This window comes from Lepidochelys kempii, chromosome 2, assembly GCF_965140285.1.
Source record: "Lepidochelys kempii isolate rLepKem1 chromosome 2, rLepKem1.hap1, whole genome shotgun sequence".
NCBI lineage: Eukaryota > Metazoa > Chordata > Testudines > Cheloniidae > Lepidochelys > Lepidochelys kempii.
The window spans coordinates 169,777,427-169,800,103 of NC_136381.1; the positions used below are offsets into that span (position 1 = coordinate 169,777,427).

Here is a 22,677-nt window from a genome sequence, read left to right on the forward strand (position 1 = left end):
AGGAGTGATCTTGATAAAATAAGATTGAGCCTAACAAAACTTTTTTGAAGCTTTAAAATGTTTAAGAGGAAGATGTTCTGCTCTCTGCATCTTGGTTTTGTATATTACCAGACGTGCTAGAACTGAAATAACACGAAGGAGTTCTGACAATATTATTTCCAACCCAAACTGATTAGGAAGTCCTCAGTGGTAAAAACCACTTCTGACAAATTTTCTCTAGAGATCAAAGAGTCACTGTTGAGATGCTGACAGTCTGTTTGTCATGGCATTTTCAGTCACCTAGCTTGCTTGTGTTTTAAAACTATTTTGTTCTTTAGTGGGATTAATGGAGTAATACAGCATGATGCATGTGTAGTGAACATAAGGTTGTGTAAAATATTCCTGTTTGCAGAATAGTATGCTGTGTGTTGTATTTGACAAATTATATGAGATGAAAACTTTATTTTAAGGAATATGCACCAGGGGGCAGTGCTGAGGTTGAGACGAAAGCTTATGCTCAAATAAATTGGTTAGTCTCTAAGGTGCCACAAGTACTCCTTTACTTTTTGCGAATACAGACTAACACAGCTGTTACTCTGAAACCTAATACTAACTTTGGAATTCATCTGAGTTCTATTGTATAACTTTTTAAAACAAGTGTATATAAAAATAAACGAATATAGAGAAAATAGTGAAAATAGTTTCTGTCATAGTGAGGTACAATGACATCAGTGCCAAGAATAGCTATATCAGAATCATATATACTGTATGCGTTTGAATAATGGCCATGTCTAGAAATCTGCAAAGCCCATTACACAGTATTTTCTTGCTTTCCATGTAATAACATGTCCACAGATGTGAGATCAGCCTCCTAGTCCAATTATGCTCAGTTATTTCATACAGTGAGGATAATTCAGATATTTTGAATGCTGTGACCTTGGGATGCTCTCATTTAGGAATAACCTTTATTAATGACTATCAAAGCGTAGTCTGACTTTGGAAACTCCTTTAGAATATGTTGGATTGTGAATGGAATGTGTTTGATATGACATTAGATCTCCTTGTCTTGATTTTGTAGTTGATAGTTTGGCATCCCTTGCATTCTGCATTCTCAATATGAGATTTCGTGGATGTAGGATGCTCTCAGTTTGAGTGAGCTTAGTTTACATCCTAAAAAAATGAATAGTAGAAAGGTATTTATAACATTAAAGCTACAGAGCCAATATTCTTCAAAATTAAGAGTATTTTAAAAATCTTAATGAACACTATAAAAACAAGCCAAGTTCAGCATTACAGCTTTAGTCATTTCTGAATTAACCAAGTCCAAAAGTTTTTGAGAGAACATGTGGGAAGAGTGGTTTTGTTTAATGTTCAAGTAACTCAAATGAATTGACCAAGTTTGCTGAAACCTTCCAAACAAACAAACAAAAGGTTTTGTGTTGGGTATGGCCAAATATAGACAATTTGAACACAAAAGGGATTTGGAAATTTGAAATGAAACTTGAGTTGTTGAGCAGGCTAAACGTAGCTCACGAAAGCTTATGCTCAAATAAATTGGTTAGCCTCTAAGGTTCCACAAGTACTCCTTTTCTTTTTGCGAATACAGACTAACACGGCTGCTACTCTGAAACCTGTGTTCTCTCTGATCACAGTCCAACAAAGCATGCACATAATCTTAAGTATCAGAGTAACAGCCCATGTTAGTCTGTATTCGCAAAAAGAAAAGGAGTACTTGTGGCACCTTAGAGACTAACCAATAGCTCACGAAAGCTTATGCTCAAATAAATTGGTTAGTCTCTAAGGTGCCACAAATCTTAAGTATGTGTGCAGTCACATTGATGGGTCCCTTTGAGCTGTTTATATTATGTAGATACTGTGTAGGTAGAGTAAGTTTTTAGGTATTTGGAGTCATAGTGTGACACCTGGCTCAGAAATTAGCAGACACTCCTGTAAAACCTGATTCACACAGACTCTCATTTACAATGCTGCAACTTCAGTGACATTACAAGGGTTGCACTGGTGTAATCAGGAACAGAATTTGGTCCGTTTCTACACGAGTAAATTGAGTGGATACATCCCCCTTCCCCCACCACCCCAGTTATTGTTGCATATTATAAAATTTCTCAGTTACATACAATTTCTGCATGTCTGACTAGATATGAACTTCTTAATTAAAGTTTTTGGCAGATCAGAGACAAAATCAAGGATGCTCATATGCCGTGACAAATGTTATACAAGTGTAATAGGTCTTTTTCTGTCTTTCTGAGTTGGGGTTTAGCCTGATTCTCTCTATCCCTGTGTTTCATGCTCTGACTTGTGAGAACTAGTTGCCTTGACATTATTAAAAAGAAAATACCCACTAAAGAAGTCATGTATATACAATATGTATCCTACAAAGCTAGTTAGATATTGTGCTCATACCTCTGTCAAGAGATACTGTATATTTCTGATACACTGCACACAGACTCCTGCTCTGATTAAGTGCCTGTCATTTCTGTGGGCTACCAAAAAGTTGATCAGTGGTAATATGTTTAACATATTTAGTAGGAGCTGGCAGACTGGCAATTGCAAAACGTATGCTAAGAGCACTAATTGAAAGTTCCAGTAGCCCTTGTTCAGTCTTAGTGGAATGCATACTAGTCATGTCTCTCAAATTCCAGGTAAGTAATAATGTGGGTCTTCAAACCAGTGTAAACAGTAGTCTTGTTATTGCACCGCCATGATTTCACTTCTTGGAAAGTATAAAAGTAGAGAATTGTATTTTGCCACAAGGTCATATACATAACTCTTTTTTCTCCTCCTGTTTCATACAGTGCTATGTTTTTATCAAGGGCCTTCCTATATATAAATTGAAATGTGTTCCATAAGGCAAGAGAGTGCTGTTGGTTGATGTTTGGTTTTTAAAACCAGCATGTGTTTACAAAGAAAATTAATGAGTGTGCTGTCAGCAGTACCTCTGCAGTGTAATGTAATGTAATGCTGTTCAGCGCTTTTATCTAATACTCTGTCCTTTTCTTTCCCTGACCCTGTTGCTTCTCCTTTCACAGTGCTCCACACCCAGGGTCCTATTGATGGCAGTCTTTATGCTAAAGTGAGAAAGAAGAGCTCTTCAGATACTAGCATCCCCAGTGGAGCCCAGGGGGTTCCTGTGACCAGCAGCCCTGATCACAGTGACCATACTCTATCTGTCAGCAGTGATTCAGGACACTCAACAACTTCTATAAGGACGGACAAGACCGAGGAGCATCAAGCACCGGGAATCAAACGGGGCTTGAGCCCACAAGAGAAGGCAGAGCTGGACCAGCTACTTAGTGGCTTCGGCCTAGAAAACTCAGTCAGTCCCCTCAAGGATATGACTGATGCCCAAAGCAAGTACAGTGGGACTCGCCACATAGTGCCAGCTCAGGTTCATGTGAACGGAGACACCAAACTGAAGGATAGGGAGACAGATATTCTGGATGATGAGATGCCCAGCCATGACCTTCACAGTGTGGACAGCATCGGGACACTGTCCTCCTCTGAAGGGCAGCACTCAGCCCACCTTGGAAACTTCAACTGCCACAAGAGCAGTCAGAATTCGCTGCTCTCAGATGGCTTTGGAAGCAACACTGGAGAGGACCACCACAGTGCTCTAGCCCCAGACCTGGGAATAGGTGTAGACCCCCTCTATGAGAGATCATTTGGAAGTGGTGAGCCTAAGCAATCCCAGCAGCTGCAAAGGAATCCTCCTGTTTCCGCTCAGCCTCAGGCTTATGGCCCTAGTAACTACTCTACCCAGACCTGGGTGCGCCAACAGCAGATGGTCACTGCTCACCAATACACCTACTCCCCCGAGAGTGAAGTAAGACTTGGCATTTCTAGCACTGTAGAGAATTCAGGCAATATGCAGAGCCAACCCAGAATCCCTGACACACCCACCCGGGGATCCAGCAGCAGAGACGCTGTGCAGCGGGGGATAGGGACCGTGCCAAGTTCCAGTGAAGTAGCAGAACATCCAGGGCCTGAGGCTTTTAGATCCAGATTAGTAGCTGAGAAAGACCCACATGGCCTGTCTCTAGGAGTGACTGTGGAGGGCCTGCCATCCTCTCCTACTCTGGATATCGATCAGTCAATTGAGCAGCTGAATCGGCTGATCTTGGAACTGGACCCTACATTTGAACCGATCCCCACTCGCATTAACACAGTCTCCAGGGACTCGAGTCAAGTGAATGGCTTCACCAGCCCTGATGGGGATGTGGGAGGGCCCAGCGTGAGCCCTGGGTTCCGTGAGAAAGGAGAGGTCACAAACAGGAATCTCTCCTGGCATGGTAAGTTATTTTAATAATACATGAATGTAATGCTTTTCCCAGCATTTTTTCTTTTGATATCGCACAGCAGGAACGGAGGTCATTGCTTATTACTTTCAGATGATTGCCAGTGTGAGAGGGATTATCTCTGGTACCCTCTTTTCATAGTGATCTGTGGAATGATGGGATGAAACTGAATAATCATTCATCATATTTTTTAAATGGTTCCCGCCAGCCCCCCAGATCATTAAGTGCCTCAGGATGCTGCTCTTCTGAGTTGTTGTTGTTGTTTTTTAAATGTAATACCCCTGAACAAAACCTAATTGTTCAGTAAAGTTCCGTGGAAGAGCCGCAAGCATGATTGTTGTTGTTCCTCTTCTAAGGGGGAGAATTAAAAAAATGAAAAATCCTATTAATTACAAGGTGAGGCAGTTTTGTGGAGTCATCAGCAGTAACACCAAAGTTAAGATTACATTATAATTTCCACATAAAATGAGATGGAAATCCCTCTGTATTTCTGAATTAATTTCATTTCCAAATGTGGCACAATAACACTTCATGGCACAACTGAACTTCCTATGAATATTTTCATTAAAATAACCTACTAACTTTTGCAGATAAAATGCTCCCTTTTTGAAATTTTGCTGTTTTTTTTCCTTTGGGTTTCCAGTAGTTTAACAACCCCACGCATTACCTCTGGTTTTCACCTTAACCTGACCACAAACACCAATTCCTGAAAGAACAAACTACAACCCCTTTCCTCATGATATCACTTGAATAACAGTACTAGAATAAACAACTTTGCAAAATGATAAACACTGTCACAGAAACTACTCTGTTCTTTGATGTTCAGTGTAGCCAGTGAAGGGGAAAAGAGAGTAGCATAAAATAAGCCACCCATTCTTATCCTTAGATGAAACATTTGTGCCTAGAAAGAATTGTTTGTTTTTTGCCCATGACTTCTAGTACTGTCAAAAAGGAAAAAGGAGTCATCATCGCTGCATCACATTTATGAAGCCAGAAAAGTGTTTTGCCCACTCCAGGTTGTACTTGGGGGAAGTGAAGTCTTTGGTGGGACATGTTCTGAAAGTTCATGCAATGAAGGAAGATGAAAAGTTTAAGGGTGAATATATGACACAATGGTTACTATATGTTTATAGAAATCACACTGGGCGGTAGTTACAAAGAGAGAATATGGCTAGTGGAATGAGCACAGTGATAGGAGTCAGAAAACTCATAATCATGGCTTTACCTCACTAACATGCATGCGAGTCATTTTTCTCTGCCTCATCTAAATGAAGAATGCATATTTTAAGCTACCTCACCATGTATTGTACATCCTCATTGGATGTTTGTATTATACTGTGCTGTGAACATATAGTTATATGTACTGCGGCTGTAATCCACTTCCCAAGCACGCCAATGAAAAGGCTCTCCTATGATGATTTAAATGAGCATTTAATCTGTTCGTATAAGAGTGTTCTAGTAAGCACAATTTATAAACTGAAAGAAACCCATTTAAAGTTGTGCATAAGTGCTAATTGTTATTACAATTCAGCTGTTCTTGGCATTCATCTGTTTCCTTCTGTAACCTCAACCTATACCCCAAAAGAAATAATATGTGTTCATGTGATTTGACACGTTTAAGAGTATCCTCCAGCATTTTGTTCACAGTTCTGTTATGTGTTCAACACCTTCACAGACTGTAAACAGAATAGTCAAATACTGAATAGCTTTGGTGTATCTGTTTTGTTGTTTGTTTCAGGGAGGGAGCATGGTGTGAAATTTTTTTTCTAATTGCACAGGATCAGCTACACCAACCTTTCACAATTCCTGACTTTCTAATTCTCTTTGAAAGAAGAAAAGGAGTACTTGTGGCACCTTAGAGACTAACCAATTTATTTGAGCATAAGCTTTCATGAGCTACAGCTCACTTCATCGGATGCATACTGTGGAAAGTATAGAAGATCTTTTTATACACACAAAGCATGAAAAAATGGGTGTTTACCACTACAAAAGGTTTTCTCTCCCCCCACCCCACTCTCCTGCTGGTAATAGCTTGTCTAAAGTGATCACTCTCCTTACAATGTGTATGATAATCAAGGTGGGCCATTTTCAGCACAAATCCAGGGTTTAACAAGAACGTCTGGGGAGGGGGGGGGGAGGAAAAAACAAGGGGAAATAGGTTACCTTGCATAATGACTTAGCCACTCCCAGTCTCTATTCAAGCCTAAGTTAATTGTATCCAATTTGCAAATGAATTCCAATTCAACAGTCTCTCGCTGGAGTCTGGTTTTGAAGTTTTTTTGTTGTAATATAAGCAGCATGAATAATTTGGGTGCGTGTCTATGCCTGACCTCTCCTTGAATAGACACTTGGTTTTTCTCCCTCTTCCCCCATATATATCTGTTGTAAATGTAGGTACGTGTACAATACAAACAAAAGAATACATTATCGGAATGCAAACAAAAGTCCTGCCAAACACAACTCCCGCAAATAACCATCTCAGCCAAAGCCTGAGTAAATACTCCTTGCAGCATGTCCTGAATGTCAGTGAATGCTGTTCTTTGGAACAAGAATTGCATTGCCCCCAGTCCTCAGGCTAGGGAGCCTCACCTTAGCATCCCAGCTGATCGCAACTGTTCTGTAGAGCTAGGGTTGCCAACTTTCCAATTTCAGAAAACCGAACATCCTTTCCTCACCCCCTACCTTGCCCCTTCTCCGAGGCCCAGTCCCCACTCACTCCATCCCCCTCCCTCCATTGCTCGCTCTCCCCCATCCTTGCTCACTCGCTCATATTCACCAGGCTGGGTAGGGTGTTGGGGTGCGGGCTCTGGAAGGGAGTTTGGGTGCAGGAGGAGGCTCAGGGATGGGGCAGGGAGTTGCGGTGCAGGAGGGGGTGTGGGGTGCAGGGTCCAGGAGAGAGTTTGGGTGCAGAAGGGAGCTCAGGGCTGGGCTGTAGGGAGAGCACCGCTCACTATACTTCAGCAGAACAAGCTGCATGGGCCCCAAGTTTCTGATTGTTTCTGATTCCCACTAGCCTAGGCTCATGGGGGTGGAGGGGAATGAAGATCAGAGATTTCTCCATGCTCACAGTACACTGATGCAGGCCTGTTCCTTCCTTGCTGTCATCTTGTCTGAGTCCAGGTTCAGTACTGCTGTTGTATCCTGCCCCCTTCCAGGCTCCAATATTTCCCTCCAAATTCCTAGCAGACAAATCTGGAGAGACAGGAGGAGAGGAAATAGATGTGATTGATTTGGGATGGAGAGAACTGACAAGTCAGGACTGAATGGTGACTGAGTGAGGTTGACTGGAAGTCTGGAAGGATGACTCACTGAGAATATGCAGTGACTCAGCAGGTGCAGGGGTGAGTCCGTAGAGTTGGGCTATGTGTGACTGAGTTGGCGGGGGTTGAAGAGTAAGTGAGTGGTGGGTCTGGCATGTGTATGAGAAGCAGGTGCGAAGCGTGCATGAAGAAGAGAATGCGTGTGTCGAAGAGCAAGTGAAGATGAATGTGATCTTGGATGGGGGGGCTGACCTGCACACACACACACGTCTCTAAATTCACTTTCACACACTCATGGACTGACACACACTCACTCTCTCACTTATTTGTCCTGGAGTACTTTGTCTCTCATACATGTACCCCTGGACGCATGTACTTTCTTTTGCGCACATACAAACTGCTTTACAGAAATTTAACTTCTTTGTTCACTAGCTATATTCAGCCAAATTAAAAGCAAACTCTTGTTCACCTCTTACTTGACTCACTCCATATTTCTTGTAAGATGTTATGGTTTCTTCTACTTCAATGATTTAAGAACTAATTGACAAAACAGACAGAGCATATGTCTCTGAGCTGCAGTCAGCTTCCAGGGAAAAGAATGCAATAGCTGGGTTTGATCACCATGATTGAGAGATATTTCTGTGCCTGTCACCATGTGTAGGCAGGTATGAAGAAAAAACAAGTATATTGCACTCCCTTTTAAGGGTGGATGTTACAGAGCAGCTGTCAATGTAGTTGTAACAGTTTCCCCCATATATGGGTTATTGCTTTCTCTGAGCATGCTTCATAGAGTCAGCCTTGACTGATCAGTGTGGGCCTGCCCTGTGTAACGAGTGGAGGAGTATGACTTCTTGCTCTCCCAGGGAACTTTTGCTTAGCTTGGTTCTGCAAAGGCAGAATCCCTAGAAGAAGCCTAAAGAAGCCCTAGAGAGGTGAGGCAGCTAATTGAATAGAAAATTTAAGTTTAAACTAAAGAAAACAATGGGTGGCGACAGCAGAGAAAAGCATGGTGTACTATTTAATTGTCAGAACAGATCCTCCCCTCAAAAACAAAAACCTAGATGCAAACTGAATAATAATAAAGAGCTAATCATCTGGTTACCTGTGTCTGGAACATCTTCAGAGGCCTTTGGATAATGGAAAAACATAGCTTTGAAGGTAATCCAAATCCTCGTGTCATAAATCCTGTTACAGTGTATTTATTACAGTAGAGAGAGAGAAATCCTTTCACATATCTGTATTTTTTTAAAATAACTTTTTGAGCTATTCCAAATGTTCCCTTCTACTCTGACATGTGTAATGGAAAAGCAACTTGGCCCATCTGAAAGGCTTTGCAAAGTGACAGGAGAATGTGGCATGTCCAAATATGATGTCAACGGATTTCTGTATGGGTGTGGATATTACCATACAAGCACTGAGATACTGTACATCCCATAGACTAATGTTGGTGCCTGATTCTGACCTAATTTACAATGGTTGAACTCCATTGACTTCAACTGAGTTACTATAGATTTACATTTGGTGTAAGATCAGAATTAGTATGTTACTATGCAAATATTGGTTATTAATTTACTCCTTAAAGATCAACACAACTAAATAAGACCGCACATTAACTCTCGTAAGGTAAAGAGATTTTAGAGATTGCAGTAGTTATAATTAAAAAAAATAATCAGCATGTATCAATCGTTAACACAGTGCTATCTGTGTTAGCCCATTAATTTCCTTTTCTAAATACAGGAAAGTAGAATCCACTTGTACTACTTAATATACTATCATAATTGTGGTGTCTCTCTTATAACTGTGTGCTAACTGATCATAAACGTTGACTTAAATGGCAACCACTGTACAGTCTGTTATAGGTGGATAAGCATTCCTCTTATTAAACTTGTTAGTAACACAGAAATTCCAGGATTGTATATGTGTTTACTAGCCACTGTGACACATCCAGCCTATGAAGAAAATTTGTCCTGGTACATTTCACATTAGTGAATTACTGGGAGTCAAATCCTTGTCTACAGAGTCTTGGCGTAGAATAAGAAAGAATAGTTTGACTTGCAAATCATTATGAACTGTGCTAAAGGTATTTTTATAAGTGCAAACAGAAAAAAAATTTCTGGCTATGGCATAAACCAGGGTTGGGCAAACTTTTTGTCCCAAGGGCCACATCTGGGTAGGGAAATTGTATGGTGGGCAATGAATGCTGATGAAATTGGGGGTTGGGTTGTAGGAGGGTGGGAGAGCTCTGGCTGGGGGTGCGGGCTCTGGGGTGGGGCCAGAAATGAGGAGTTCAGGGTGCGGGAGGGAGCTCCGGGCTAGGGCAGAGGGTTGGGGTGCAGTGGTGGGGAGTTCCAGCTGGGCATGCGAGCTCTGGGGTGGGGCTGGGGATGAGGGGTTGGGAGTGCAGGAGGTTGCTCTGGGCTGGGACCGAGGGGTTTGGAGGGCGGGGGGGTGATCAAGGCTGGGGTGGGGGTTGGGGCACGGGAGGAGGTCAGGGGTGCAGGCTCTGGCTGGTGCTTACCTCAAGAAGCTCCCGGAGGAAGCGGCATGTGCCCCCCCTCCTCGCCCCCTCCCGTCCGGCTCCTATGCGGAAGCAGAGCCAGGCGCCTTTGCGCACTGCCCAGTCTGCAGGCACCACCCCTGCAGCTCCCATTGGCCACAGTTCCTGGCCAATGGGTGCAGCGCTTGGGGCGGGGGCAGCGTGTGGAACCCCTTGGCTGCCCCTACGCATTGGAGCTGGAGGGGGGACATGCCACTGTTTCTGGGAGCTGTGTGGAGTGGGGCAAGCCCTTGACCCTGCTCCCAGGCTGGAGCGCCAGAGCAGGACAAGCACTGGCCCCACTCCTCGGCAGGAACTCGAGGGCCAAATTAAAACATCTGAAGGGCCAGATGCAGCCCCTGGGCCATAGTTTGCCCACCCCTGGTGTAAACTGTTATGTTTTAGAAAGATTAACACACCTATATACATATTTCACAGACACAGTGCTATGTGCTCTTCTACAGTCAGTCCTGATTAATCCATGCTTGAGATGATATTTCTCTGACTGTAAATCTGGAGATTTTTGTGTTCAAGCAATGAATATATTAATGGCTTGATCCTTTCAATCTTACTTGAAACAAAGAGGTCTGTTCTCAGTATGCATGAGTAACTCTCATTTATCTTAATGATGAGTTACTGTGATTGCACAGATAGAGGAGGGAATAGACTCCTAACGTCTAAAGACGATAGTGAAGTCTTTAGACTTTGGGAGTCTATTCCAGGTTAATAATGGACTATTATCTTTTGGCACAACCGGGGTGCACAGGGCCATCCACTGTAGAAAGAGCACTGTGGAAGAAGGTTGATGTGGAGGCAGTTACTGTGACCTCTCCTTCTCCGGGTGTATGGAGCAGCAGCCGCCTGGCAGCATAGCTCTTGTGCCGACAGCGGTAAATCTACCCCTACAGCAGACAAAACTCAAAATTAGATCTTGAAACTGGTGGTCAGCGGGGACGTGCTGGCTGCCGCTTCCTGCAGCTTCCATTGGCCGGGAACAGCGAACCGTGGCCACTGGGAGCTGCAGGCAGCCATGCAAATGTAAACAAACTGTCCGGTCACCCGCCAGTGGATTACCTTGATGGGCCACAGGTTACCCACCATTGATGTACTAGAGGAGAAAGACAAGTTTTCCTGCTTTGTCAACTCCCAATCGATTTCTCAACTTTGAGTTAGTCCAAATGAAGAAAATATTCTTTCTGTGCATGCAGAAGAGGCTATTGCTGTGAAAAGCTGGCTTAGCACTTCAACAGGTTCTGGTTCCAGGTGTTCAGCTAGTGACTTCCACCAGTTCAGTGGTGTGACTTTCTTTAAAATATCATCATCAAACTTGTACTGCTTGAATGGTTCACCCTCAGCCCTGAAATCTTTTATGGTTGGCATTATTGATGTGTAATTATTAGATGCCCATGTCATAGCAGCATCTTCTTCTTCAGTAGTTAGGCATCTACTTTCGCTTGAAAATATTGGCAAGAAAATTAGGTGGAATAAGGACTTGATCCATCCACTTCTTTATGCCTACACTTTAACTTGGTTGTTCAGTATTTTTTTCTTCTGTGGCTTTTCAAGTTCTTTCCAAATTTCAACAGCAGCAGTAGTACAGCAGCAATCCTTTGGGAGGGTGTCCAAGGTGACGGAAATAGGTTTCAGTATAATCAGTAGATATTCGGCATTTCTCTTTAGTCCCATGTTGACTACTTTGGCTGTGATCGTTCCATCTATGTCGTCACTATTTTCTTCACAAGTTGTCCTCAGAATAGGCCTGTTCTCGATAGATAGCTTAAAACAGTCAACCACTGAATTCCATTGTACATCTTGGGGGAGAAATCCTCTTGCTCTCTTTCGTGAATCTGAAGCAAAGTGGTTGTCACTCTGAAGTATTTTGCACTATCAACAACATTTTCCTTTATTCCTGCAGTTGTACTTAAGTTTGGCTCAAAGTTACATCAGATGAGCACTGTACACATTTCAAGTTCCCTTCATTATCATAATCTTCTCACTTTTGTTACATTTGCAGGATTATCTCTAACAAAGCTATGCACTTGACACTTGAATTTTTTTTCACAGGTTGTTATAACCTTTACTGCTACTACTTTTAAGTATTCTGCTGTCTGGGCATTTCTTCATGTATCAGTTGTTACTGTAAGTTAGACAACCCCATCTTCTGTTGTCACACAAGTACACATCACTGAATCATTGTGTACATTGCTCCAGCTATCAAGACTCAGATTAACTAATTTCCTATTAATGTTTTTTGCATGCTGTTCCATTTCCTTCTCATAAAATATATCTAGCAACCTTCTGGCAATGTCTGCTCTGCCTGCTGGAGCGTAGCCTGGTCATAATGAATGTTCGTTCTGAACAAGACAAAGGGGAAAATTTGTTGCATAAATGAACCAAAATGTCTTTTAATCGACGGAGTTTTGATGGAATTTGCTGATCCTGGTTACGAACCCATCCATGGTTTTACTGAATCATGAAGAAAGTCTTTTTTTTTTTTTTTTTTTTAAAAAGGTAGTTTCTTATCTATTGTATATTTAGTTGCCGCACTACTGTGGTACCAGCAGCTGACAGATGTAGATGCTGAGATGATGGATGTCATAACTCCTTATGGCTATGCTGGGCTCTGAAACAAAATGGAGAAAAAAAAAACACTCTCTCACTGAATATTATTTGTTGCACTGCTTTAGAAAAGTGAGATTGTAAGTGAAAGGTTCCTCTTACTGTATCTGTTTGTACCACAGTTTAAGGGACATAATTTATTCCAAACCCAGCTTTATGGGGAAAATAATTAAATAAATCACAGGGGTTATCGATCTAAATATACTTAAACCATTATTTCTGGCAACATACCAAACAGCGTGAGAGTGAAAATGGTGTTTTTAAAATGTTAAAATTCATAAATACCTAATCAAACTTTACTTTTGAACATGAAATCTTCACCTCGGATGTTTGATTATCCTGAGCAATAAAAAATCACTTCAGAAGTCCAGCAGTACCCATAAAAATTTAATTGTTAAATGCTGCCGCAACAAACTAACATGCCCATTATATTTTGAAATTCAGAAGTAATCCACACAAAACACAAATGTATGACAGTAATCTAAGTGATCATGTACTTGTTTAGTCACGCATAGTAGGCAGTACATAAGAATGGTAGAAAAATAAGTTTACTAACTGATCCACACATGTCTACATCATCTTCAAAGTCATTGCCTTCTGAGGACCATTTTTCATACTGTTGGTTTATTCTGACACCCAGGCCTTGCAATCTCTTTTGTTGCGCTGTTTACATTTTTCACATGTACCTCTCTTACCCTGGGGCACAGGAATTTCTTGAAAATATTCCCCAATAGAGTCTTTTTTATGACTTGCAGTCATGGCAGGTGGTTTTTCCATTTCCCAGGTGTTGAAATCAACGCTAGAGGCAGCATGCACTCTGAAGAATGTTGTCCCTTCTTCGCACAGCGTCCTGCATGATACCACAGAGTCAAAAAACCTTGCAACACCCAGCCATAGAGTCTGAACGCACTGGCGCAATGAGTAACAAAGCCATTCCTTCAAACTTGCCCCAGGAAAACCTGGAGTTCAGGAGTCAAAAAGGGTCGATGAGAAATTTCACTTCCTTTTGGTTCAATTATTATTTTAATAAGTTGGGGGGGTTGGGGAGAATTAACCAAAGACATAGTCAAATATTCATCCATCTCCTGTGAGCCAAGATAAGCCTGGCAGAGAGCAGAGAAACAGAGAATTCCAGTTAAACAATGTATTTACCTGTTAGTAAAAGCCCTTCATTAGACTGACCCCCACCCCAAAGTCTGGTAGTGGCCCTAGCATATCTTAGATTGTTCTGTGGGCCTAAGTTATGGAATCCTTTCTGGACAGCCATATAGCCTGGAATTTCTGTAGTACTACATGGTGTAGCCAACATGCTCTTTCTGCCCACATAATCTCTCTATGCCAGGGCTTGTGAGGGGGTCTCAGAAGGCAGCCACATGGCTGTCTTCCATGCTTCCTGTGTAGAGAGGCTCCTTGGCTCTTTATGCTGTTTTGTCCCTTTTACTCGGCATATAGGTGCTGGAATGGGGGTGAGGATGTCATCCAAAACGTGTGAGTGTGTGTTTGAACTTCAGAGCATGTGGTAAACTGATATTTATCTACCTTAGGTTTTTGATATACTACCTCACATGAGAAGTTCTGTTACTTGATTGTAGTCAAACAGATGTCAAGATAAATTTTCATTTGTGTTTCACTATTGCCAAAAATTTTTTTTAGCTGTTAGACATTACCATTGTCTGTTGTGAAAGGACAGTGTTAAAATTATTTAAAATTTCCAAAGAGACTTATTTTTGGAATACTGCTTGAGAAATAAAAGTAATGTACTGAATGAACCCATTGTTGAAACAGTGGGCAAGGCTTCCTGAGCTCCATCAGAAAGGAGTCATCCGTTTTAATTTTTACTAATCCTAGTTTACTATATTTAAATCCCAAAATCCGTCTGCCACCCTGACATTTTAATAATACCGCCCATCACACATTTATCCAATATGCAGGCAGCACGTTATTTTTGTGTGCTGAATGAGTATCTTGTCCAAAGAAGTAATCCGTTACATCCCATTTGTGCCTGGGACCATGGACTTCATATATTTATTCTTTTGATTTAGAATAAACCAACACCACATGCACATAAGCTCTGTTCACCTTGCCATTTACTTTAAAATTACACAAAAGTACCTTTCTATGAAGTGCTAATACCCCCACATGTTGGCCTATAGCACAATCCAGCCAAGTATGTTTCGAACGTTGTACTTCGACGTAATAATCATTGTGATTTTTTCATTAAGGATTGAAACTGATGTAAAGCTGCCTTCTGTTTAGAATTACTTTTGGGAATAAATGCGTTAGTTCTTACAGTTTGGAAGTGAAAGCTTTATCTGCATGGTTCCACTGTAAGTTCTTACTGCTCTCATAAGCCTTCTAATGTTGTTTAGCTTTGTAAAAACTGATTTGCTGTTGGCTAAAGGCCAGGTCTGAAAATTGAACTGCTTTCATCTCTGCATTTCAAAGAGTAGGTATAACTTTGTGTTCAGCAAAAGCAGAACATCCAGTAAATACAGTATGTTGCACATATCTCAGCTTAAACACCTTGCTTTTTCTAGCAGCTGATCATTATAAGATCAATCACGTGGACACTAAAATGAATTGTAGGACTAAGTGATTACATGTTAGAAAATAAAAAGATAAGGAGTACTTGTGGCACCTTAGAGACTAACCAATTTATTTGAGCATAAGCTTTCGTGAGCTACAGCTCACTTCATTGGATGCATACTGTGGAAAGTATAGAAGATCTTTTTATACACACTGTCATAAATATAAAGGGAAGGGTAAACCCCTTTGAAATCCCTCCTGGCCAGGGGAAAGCTCCTCTCACCTGTAAAGGGTTAAGAAGCTAAAGGTAACCTCGCTGGTACCTGACCAAAATGACCAATGAGGAGACAAGATACTTTCAAAAGCTGGGAGGAGGGAGAGAAACAAAGGGTCTGTGTGTCTGTCTATAGTCTGTCTTTGTCGGGGATAGACCAGGAATGGAGTCTTAGAACTTTTAGTAAGTAATCTAGCTAGGTATGTGTTAGATTATGATTTCTTTAAATGGCTGAGAAAAGGATTGTGCTGAATAGAATAACTATTTCTGTCTGTGTATCTTTTTTGAAACTTAAGGGTTTGCCTAGAGGGGTTCTCTATGTTTTTGAATCTAATTACCCTGTAAGATATCTACCATCCTGATTTTACAGGGGGGATTTCTTCGTTTCTATTTACTTCTATTTTTATTAAAAGTCTTCTTGTAAGAAACTGAATGCTTTTTCATTGTTCTCAGATCCAAGGGTTTGGGTCTGTGGTCACCTAGGCAAATTGGTGAGGCTTTTTACCAAACCTTGTCCAGGAAGTGGGGTGCAAGGTTTTGGGAAGTATTTTGGGGGGAAGGACGCGTCCAAACAGCTCTTCTCCAGTAACCAGTATTAGTTTGGTGGTGGTAGCGGCCAGTCCAAGGACAACGGGTAGAATATTTTGTACTTGGGGAAGTTTTGACCTAAGCTGGTAAAGATAAGCTTAGGAGGTTTTTCATGCAGGTCCCCACATCTGTACCCTAGAGTTCAGAGTGGGGGAGGAACCTTGACACACACAAAGCATGAAAAAATACCTCCCCCACCCCACTCTCCTGCTGGTAATAGCTTATCTAAAGTGATCACTCTCCTTACAATGTGCATGATAATCAAGTTGGGCCATATCCAGCACAAATCCAGGTGTGTCCCCCCCCACACACACACACACATGCAGACAGACACAAACCCACTCTCCTGTTGGTAATAGCTTATCTAAAGTGACCACTCTCCTTACAATGTGTATGATAATCAAGGTGGGCCATTTCCAGCACAAATCCAGGGTTTAACAAGAACGTCTGGGGAGGGGAGTAGGAAAAAACAAGGGGAAATAGGTTACCTTGCATAATGACTTAGCCACTCCCAATCTCTATTCACGCCTAAGTTAATTGTATCCAATTTGCAAATGAATTCCAATTCAACAGTCTCTCGCTGGAGTCTGGATTTGAAGTTTTTTTGTTGTAATATCGCAACTTTCATGTCTGTAATCGCGTGACCAGAAGAAATTGAAGTGTTCTCCGACTGGTTTATGAATGTTATAATTCTTGACATCTGATTTGTGTCCATTTATTCTTTTACATAAAGACTGTCCAGTTTGACCAATGTACATGGCAGAGGGGCATTGCTGGCACATGATGGCATATATCACATTGGTGGATGTGCAGGTGAACGAGCCTCTGATAGTGTGGCTGATGTTATTAGGCCAATAATAATAATAATAAACGATGGTCACATAAACATCACCCTATACCGGAAACCTACTGACCTCTATTCCTACCTACATGCCTCCAGCTTTCACCCTGACCACACCACACGATCCATTGTCTACAGCCAAGCTCTGCGATACAACCGCATTTGCTCCAACCCCTCAGACAGAGACAAACACCTACAAGATCTCTATCAAGCATTCTTACAACTACAATACCCACCTGCGGAAGTGAAGAAACAGATTGATAGAGCCAGAAGAGTTCCCAGAAGTCACCTACTACAGGACAGGCCTAACAAAGAAAATAACAGAACGCCACTAGCTGTCACCTTCAGCCCCAAACTAAAACCCCTCCAATGCATTATTAAGGATCTACAACCTATCCTGAAGGATGACCCAACACTCTCACAAATCTTGGGAGACAGGCCAGTCCTTGCCTACAGACAGCCCCCCAACTGAAGCAAATACTCACCAGCAACCACATACCACACAACAGAACCACTAACCCAGGAACCTATCCTTGCAACAAAGCCCGTTGCCAACTGTGCCCACATATCTATTCAGGGGACACCATCACAGGGCCTAATCACATCAGCCACACTATCAGAGGCTCGTTCACCTGCACATCCACCAATGTGATATGTGCCAGCAATGCCCCTCTGCCATGTACATTGGTCAAACTGGACAGTCTCTACGTAAAAGAATAAATGGACACAAATCAGATGTCAAGAATTATAACATTCATAAACCAGTCGGAGAACACTTCAATTTCTTCTGGTCACGTGATTACAGACATGAAAGTTGTGATATTACAACAAAAAAACTTCAAATCCAGACTCCAGCGAGAGACTGTTGAATTGGAATTCATTTGCAAATTGGATACAATTAACTTAGGCTTGGATAGAGACTGGGAGTGGCTATTTCCCCTTGTTTTTTCCTACCCCCACTCCCCCCCCTCAGATGTTCTTGTTAAGCCTTGGATTTGTGCTGGAAATGGCCCAACTTGATTATCATGTACATTGTAAGGAGAGTGATCACTTTAGATAAGCTATTACCAGCAGGAGAGTGGGGTGGGGGGAGGTATTTTTTCATGCTTTGTGTGTATAAAAAGATCTTCTACACTTTCCGCAGTATGCATCCGATGAAGTGAGCTGTAGCTCACGAAAGCTCATGCTCAAATAAATTGGTTAGTCTCTAAGGTGCCACAAGTCCTCCTTTTCTTTTTGCAAATACAGATTAACACAGCTGTTACTCTGAAACATGTTAGAAAATGCAGTTTAAAACTCCAAATTTTGGCTATGGAAGCAGAACACAGTCTGTTTAACCAATTTAATTTCTTTTTGTACATCTGATACAGCTGCCTTATTTTGTTCCTGTGTAATGAGAATCCAGTATTTCAAATTAAAAAGTAGAAGGAAAGCTTTGAAGAACTGCTTTGTATTCAAAATTCTTTTTGTGTTCAACGTTATTCCTGTAGTTATCTGCAGATACAAAAAGAAAAGCCAGGTTGGGAGTCCTCTAAATGTCAGGTTTACAGTACACGTGTCAGTCTGGACTCTTTCTGATGTGTAATGCACATTGCATAGTTTTGTCCAGACTTTTCATGAACACAGATTCTGGAATCTCTTGATATTTAGTCTACAGGTTAAGATTTCTTTCTTCTGTATCACAAGTTTGGTGTGTTCTATCTCTGTCTTGCTATCTTTCTGGGTAGGTGTGGATGTGATTGGTGATTTCATGGGGTATAGCAGCCTCTTTTGTGAAAAAAGTGGTTTTCTCTTAATTTAAACTATATCAAATATACCCAGTTTCGTAGGCACTTCATGAATAGGTGTACTACAATATTAAAATATGGAAGAAAATATGTACAAATTCAAAATGTGTGTGGGAATACTGGATTGTCCTTTAAAGGAGGCTGTTTTATGCTAGCACGATAGAAGGGAAAGATTTCATATGGAAATCTTCTCAGTTTAGAGAGTGCTAGTTATGATTTAATAAGTAGAGCAGAGGACTGGGAGCCAGGGCTCCTGGCTTCTATTTCTGGCTCTGCCATTGACTTGTCAGTGTGACACCTTGACAAGTGTTTAACCTATCCATGCCACAGTTTGCCCATCTATGTAATGAGAATAATAAAAAGTGATGTGGTATATACCTCACATTCTGTTGTAAGAATTCAGATCCTCAGATGAAAGATATAGGCAAATAAATACTAGTAAACCGAAGGATGAATTACTTAGCCAAATGCTTGGGACCAGATGCTGATACTCTTATCCATGTTACTGATTTTTCCCTGAAAGATCCTCAGGGATTTGAAAAAGCAGTGTTTAGATTCTACCAATTTTTATTCACCCAAATTTTGCCTTTTAGGACCCAGGAATTTTTTCCAGGGGAAGTAGATGAGGCTGTGCTGGAGGACCAGGGTCAGCAGGCCAGTAGCAGTAGCTAGGGTCCTCACCTGGGTTTTAGGACAACACCCAGCACAAGCGCCCCCCCTGCCTGAGAAGGGATTTGGACATGGATCTGCCACCTCTCAAATGAGTGCCCTAACCCCTGGGCTGTGGGATATGCTGCTGTGGGGTTCCTTCAATCTCCCCTGTTGAAACTGTTGCACGTGGATAAATGATTTTTTAAAAAATGGAGCCGGGGAGTTGATGCTAGTGTGAGAGTGTTCCAGTGAGAGTTTAATGGACGGGTGGTGATTGTTAATGTTGTGGTGGAAATCTATCAGGGAGATTAACTCATCTGTCCAGAAGATGAAAATATCATTGATGTATCTCAGTATATAATTGGCTTCATAGTGCATTTGTCCAGAAATTCTTCTTCAAGGTGGCCAGTTGAAGAGGTTGTCATATTGGGGAGCCCTCCTAGTACCCAGGGCTGTTCCCATGGTTTGGACAAAGTGTTTGTTGTTGAATGTAAAATTGTTATTGGGGAGAATGGAATGAATGAGTTGGCAATGTGTTTGGGGTTGATATATGAGGGCTGTCCATTATCTTGTAAATATTTGAGATAGGCAGCAATACCATAATTGTGAGGTATGTTGGTATATGGGGAAGTGAAATCCATGGTGGGAAGGATGGTGTTCTGAGGGAGGTTATTAATGTGGAGTTTGCTGACGAAGTCGGTTGTGTCCTGGAGGAAGCTGGCCCTTTGTGCGGGAGTGGTTTGAGGATGGTTTTTATGAATCCCGATATTCCTTCAGTAAGAGTGTTGTGACCAGATATGATGGGTCTGCCTAGGTTCCCTTATTTTTGTATTTTAGGAAGCATGTCGAACGTCCCTGGGGTGGGTTCTTGGGGAATGAGTTTATAGAGTTTCTCTTGGAGCTGTAGTGATAATGAGAGTGGCCTATTTCAAACAGTTGGCAAGAAGGTGTGAGTAACAGTAGGGGGAAATGAGTATGGGGGAAATCTAGGTTTAGGTTTTGTCAACTGTTTGAAATGGGCCATTCTCATTACCACTACAAAAGTTATTTTTCCTCCTTTTTGGTATCCTACTGTTTATTGAATTGTCTCGTTAGACTGATCTCACACTTGGTAAGGCAACTCCCATCTTTTATACCTGGATTTATACCTGCTCCTGTATTTTCCACTCCATGCATCTGATGAAGTGGGTTCTAGCACACAAAAGCTTATGCCCAAATAAATGTGTTAGTCTCTAAGGTGCCACAAGAACTCCTCGTTTTTGCTGATACAGGCTAACATGGCTACCACTCTGAAACCTATTTCCTTTCAGGGAGTGGAAGGTTAGATTACTAAAGATAATAACTTTACAAAAAATTGACTAAACTTCTGAAATGTAAGGCTCAGACCATAGTATTTTCATGTCACTGGCTATGTTTCCATAGCTTGAGGCTCAATGCTTTTAGTATTGTCAAAACATGGTATTTGTCATTTAGCAACATAAGATTTAAATATCTTCAGAGAATAAGATGACATTATTCATCTGTGCAGTTATTTCACTGGGAACTGCATTTAGGTGGATTAGACGAAGAAGTATAAATAGGAACTTGTAGAGCAGAACATGTTCTTAATAATATTTGGATTTCTTAATTAAATGAACCTTCATATGCAAACACCACCAAGTTCCCTATATTGTATTACAATTCATGCTGTATGTCAGATCTGCTCCACAGTATCATCACATACCTATAAAAGCATTTGAACCAAAAATTGCCATGTACAATAGTTATGGAAGAGGAAGTACTGGAAGTAAGTCTCCATTGTAAATGTAAGTGCTTTAGTATTGGAAGTAAGTCTCCATTTACACCATTCAGGAATTTCATTTAGGCAGTGAGTTACAGTGTCAGGAGAGAGGGTCTCTCATGTCTGTGCAAAAAGCACTTATGTTGATTTTTTTCTTGGCCTTGTCAATTCTAGCTTACGCCTGTAATTTTTTATAATCAACAATATTTTATTGTGTCAAGAAAGACTTAATGCACTCCAGCTGTGCAAAACACAGGCTGAAAGGTGCTAATGAAGAAACAACTCTAAACACACATTTGTTCAATACATAAACCATATATGCTGAATAATATGACTTAGGAGCACTTAAAAATGATGGCAGTTTTTAAAACTTTAAACCAAATACAGCTTTGTTTCCTTGAGATGACTGTAAATTTAAAGAGAGTTGACAACTTTAATGGCTAAGTATAAATCAACAAAATTCATCTGTACTATAAAAAACTTGATTGGTGATTGTTTATTTGTGACTGGATTAAAAAAACAAGATTATAAGGGAGTTTGCTACATTATTTCTCCATGTTTAATTTGACCTATAGCTTCATTCCACAGTGGTGACCACTAAAATATTTTATAATTTAGTAGAAAGATTCGGAACCCCCTTCTTCCTGCTCAGAAACCTTGGTAAAAATTTATCAATAGGGAAAAAGAAAACATGCTCAGTTTAACCTCCCTATTGTAATTTACTTTGTAAAAATAAACTATAAAGACAGTTTTACGGTTGAACTTGGAAGTGAAGTTGGTGGTATTTCTGTTTTTACATATATATTTTATAAGCAATAACTTAATTTAGATGTATGTCCTTAACTGGAAAACTACAGTGTGTGTGTGTCACTGTCTGTCTGTGTTTGTGCATGCGTATGTGTACACAAGTGGGAAGGGAAACCCTGCCATCTTATTAAAGGTGCTGAATTGGAATACAGCGCAACGGGGTCCTATTCCATGAGGCCTACAGATGAGCAAATTCTATGTAGCGGCTAAATTGTCATTTATTTGTAGTGGCAACCTAGGGAAAGTGAAAGTTAAGAGATTTTCAACCAAGAAATGCTGTTATGCCATTGATTCCCGTGTGAGTGGTTTGGTTCCCAACATACTGAAAACAGTTGTTCAAAGTGCCCTTTGTCAGGTGTAATTAGCTTTCCTTTGATAAATTGCTCTTGTAAAAAGATTTTTAGAAAGGGAAAAGTGATACTTAGTAATGTAAATTAAACCAAGACTGTTTAGTGTCCTGGAGAGAAATTATCCCCCTGTGGAGGTGGGTGGCACAAGGCCTATGTGCCACTCACATCCCATTTAAATCCTCAAAATAGGGCTTAAAGGGGGTACAGGCCCCTCTGCGGAGATGAATTTCACCCCAAATGAATAAAAATGTGTTTTTTCACCCAACTTTGTTCTTTTTAATGATTTGTTCCAAAAATCCAATTTCAGAACAATGAAGATGAATGTATGCAGTTGCACAAAGCCCACTGAAGTTAAGGATCCCTCTT

The 22,677-nt window shown here is 41.1% G+C and overlaps 1 protein-coding gene across 13 annotated transcripts in view; it reads left to right on the top strand.

Annotated features, from left to right (window-relative positions):
• Nucleotides 1–22,677, top strand: part of TNS3 (tensin 3) — a 418,803-nt gene that overhangs the window by 322,203 nt on the left and 73,923 nt on the right. For all 13 annotated transcript variants that reach the window (XM_078851678.1, XM_078851681.1, XM_073332748.2 and 10 more), the window contains one exon: nucleotides 3,027–4,286. In XM_078851678.1, the coding sequence (XP_078707804.1) occupies nucleotides 3,027–4,286 (1,260 nt within the window). The remainder of the gene's footprint in view (nucleotides 1–3,026; nucleotides 4,287–22,677) is intronic.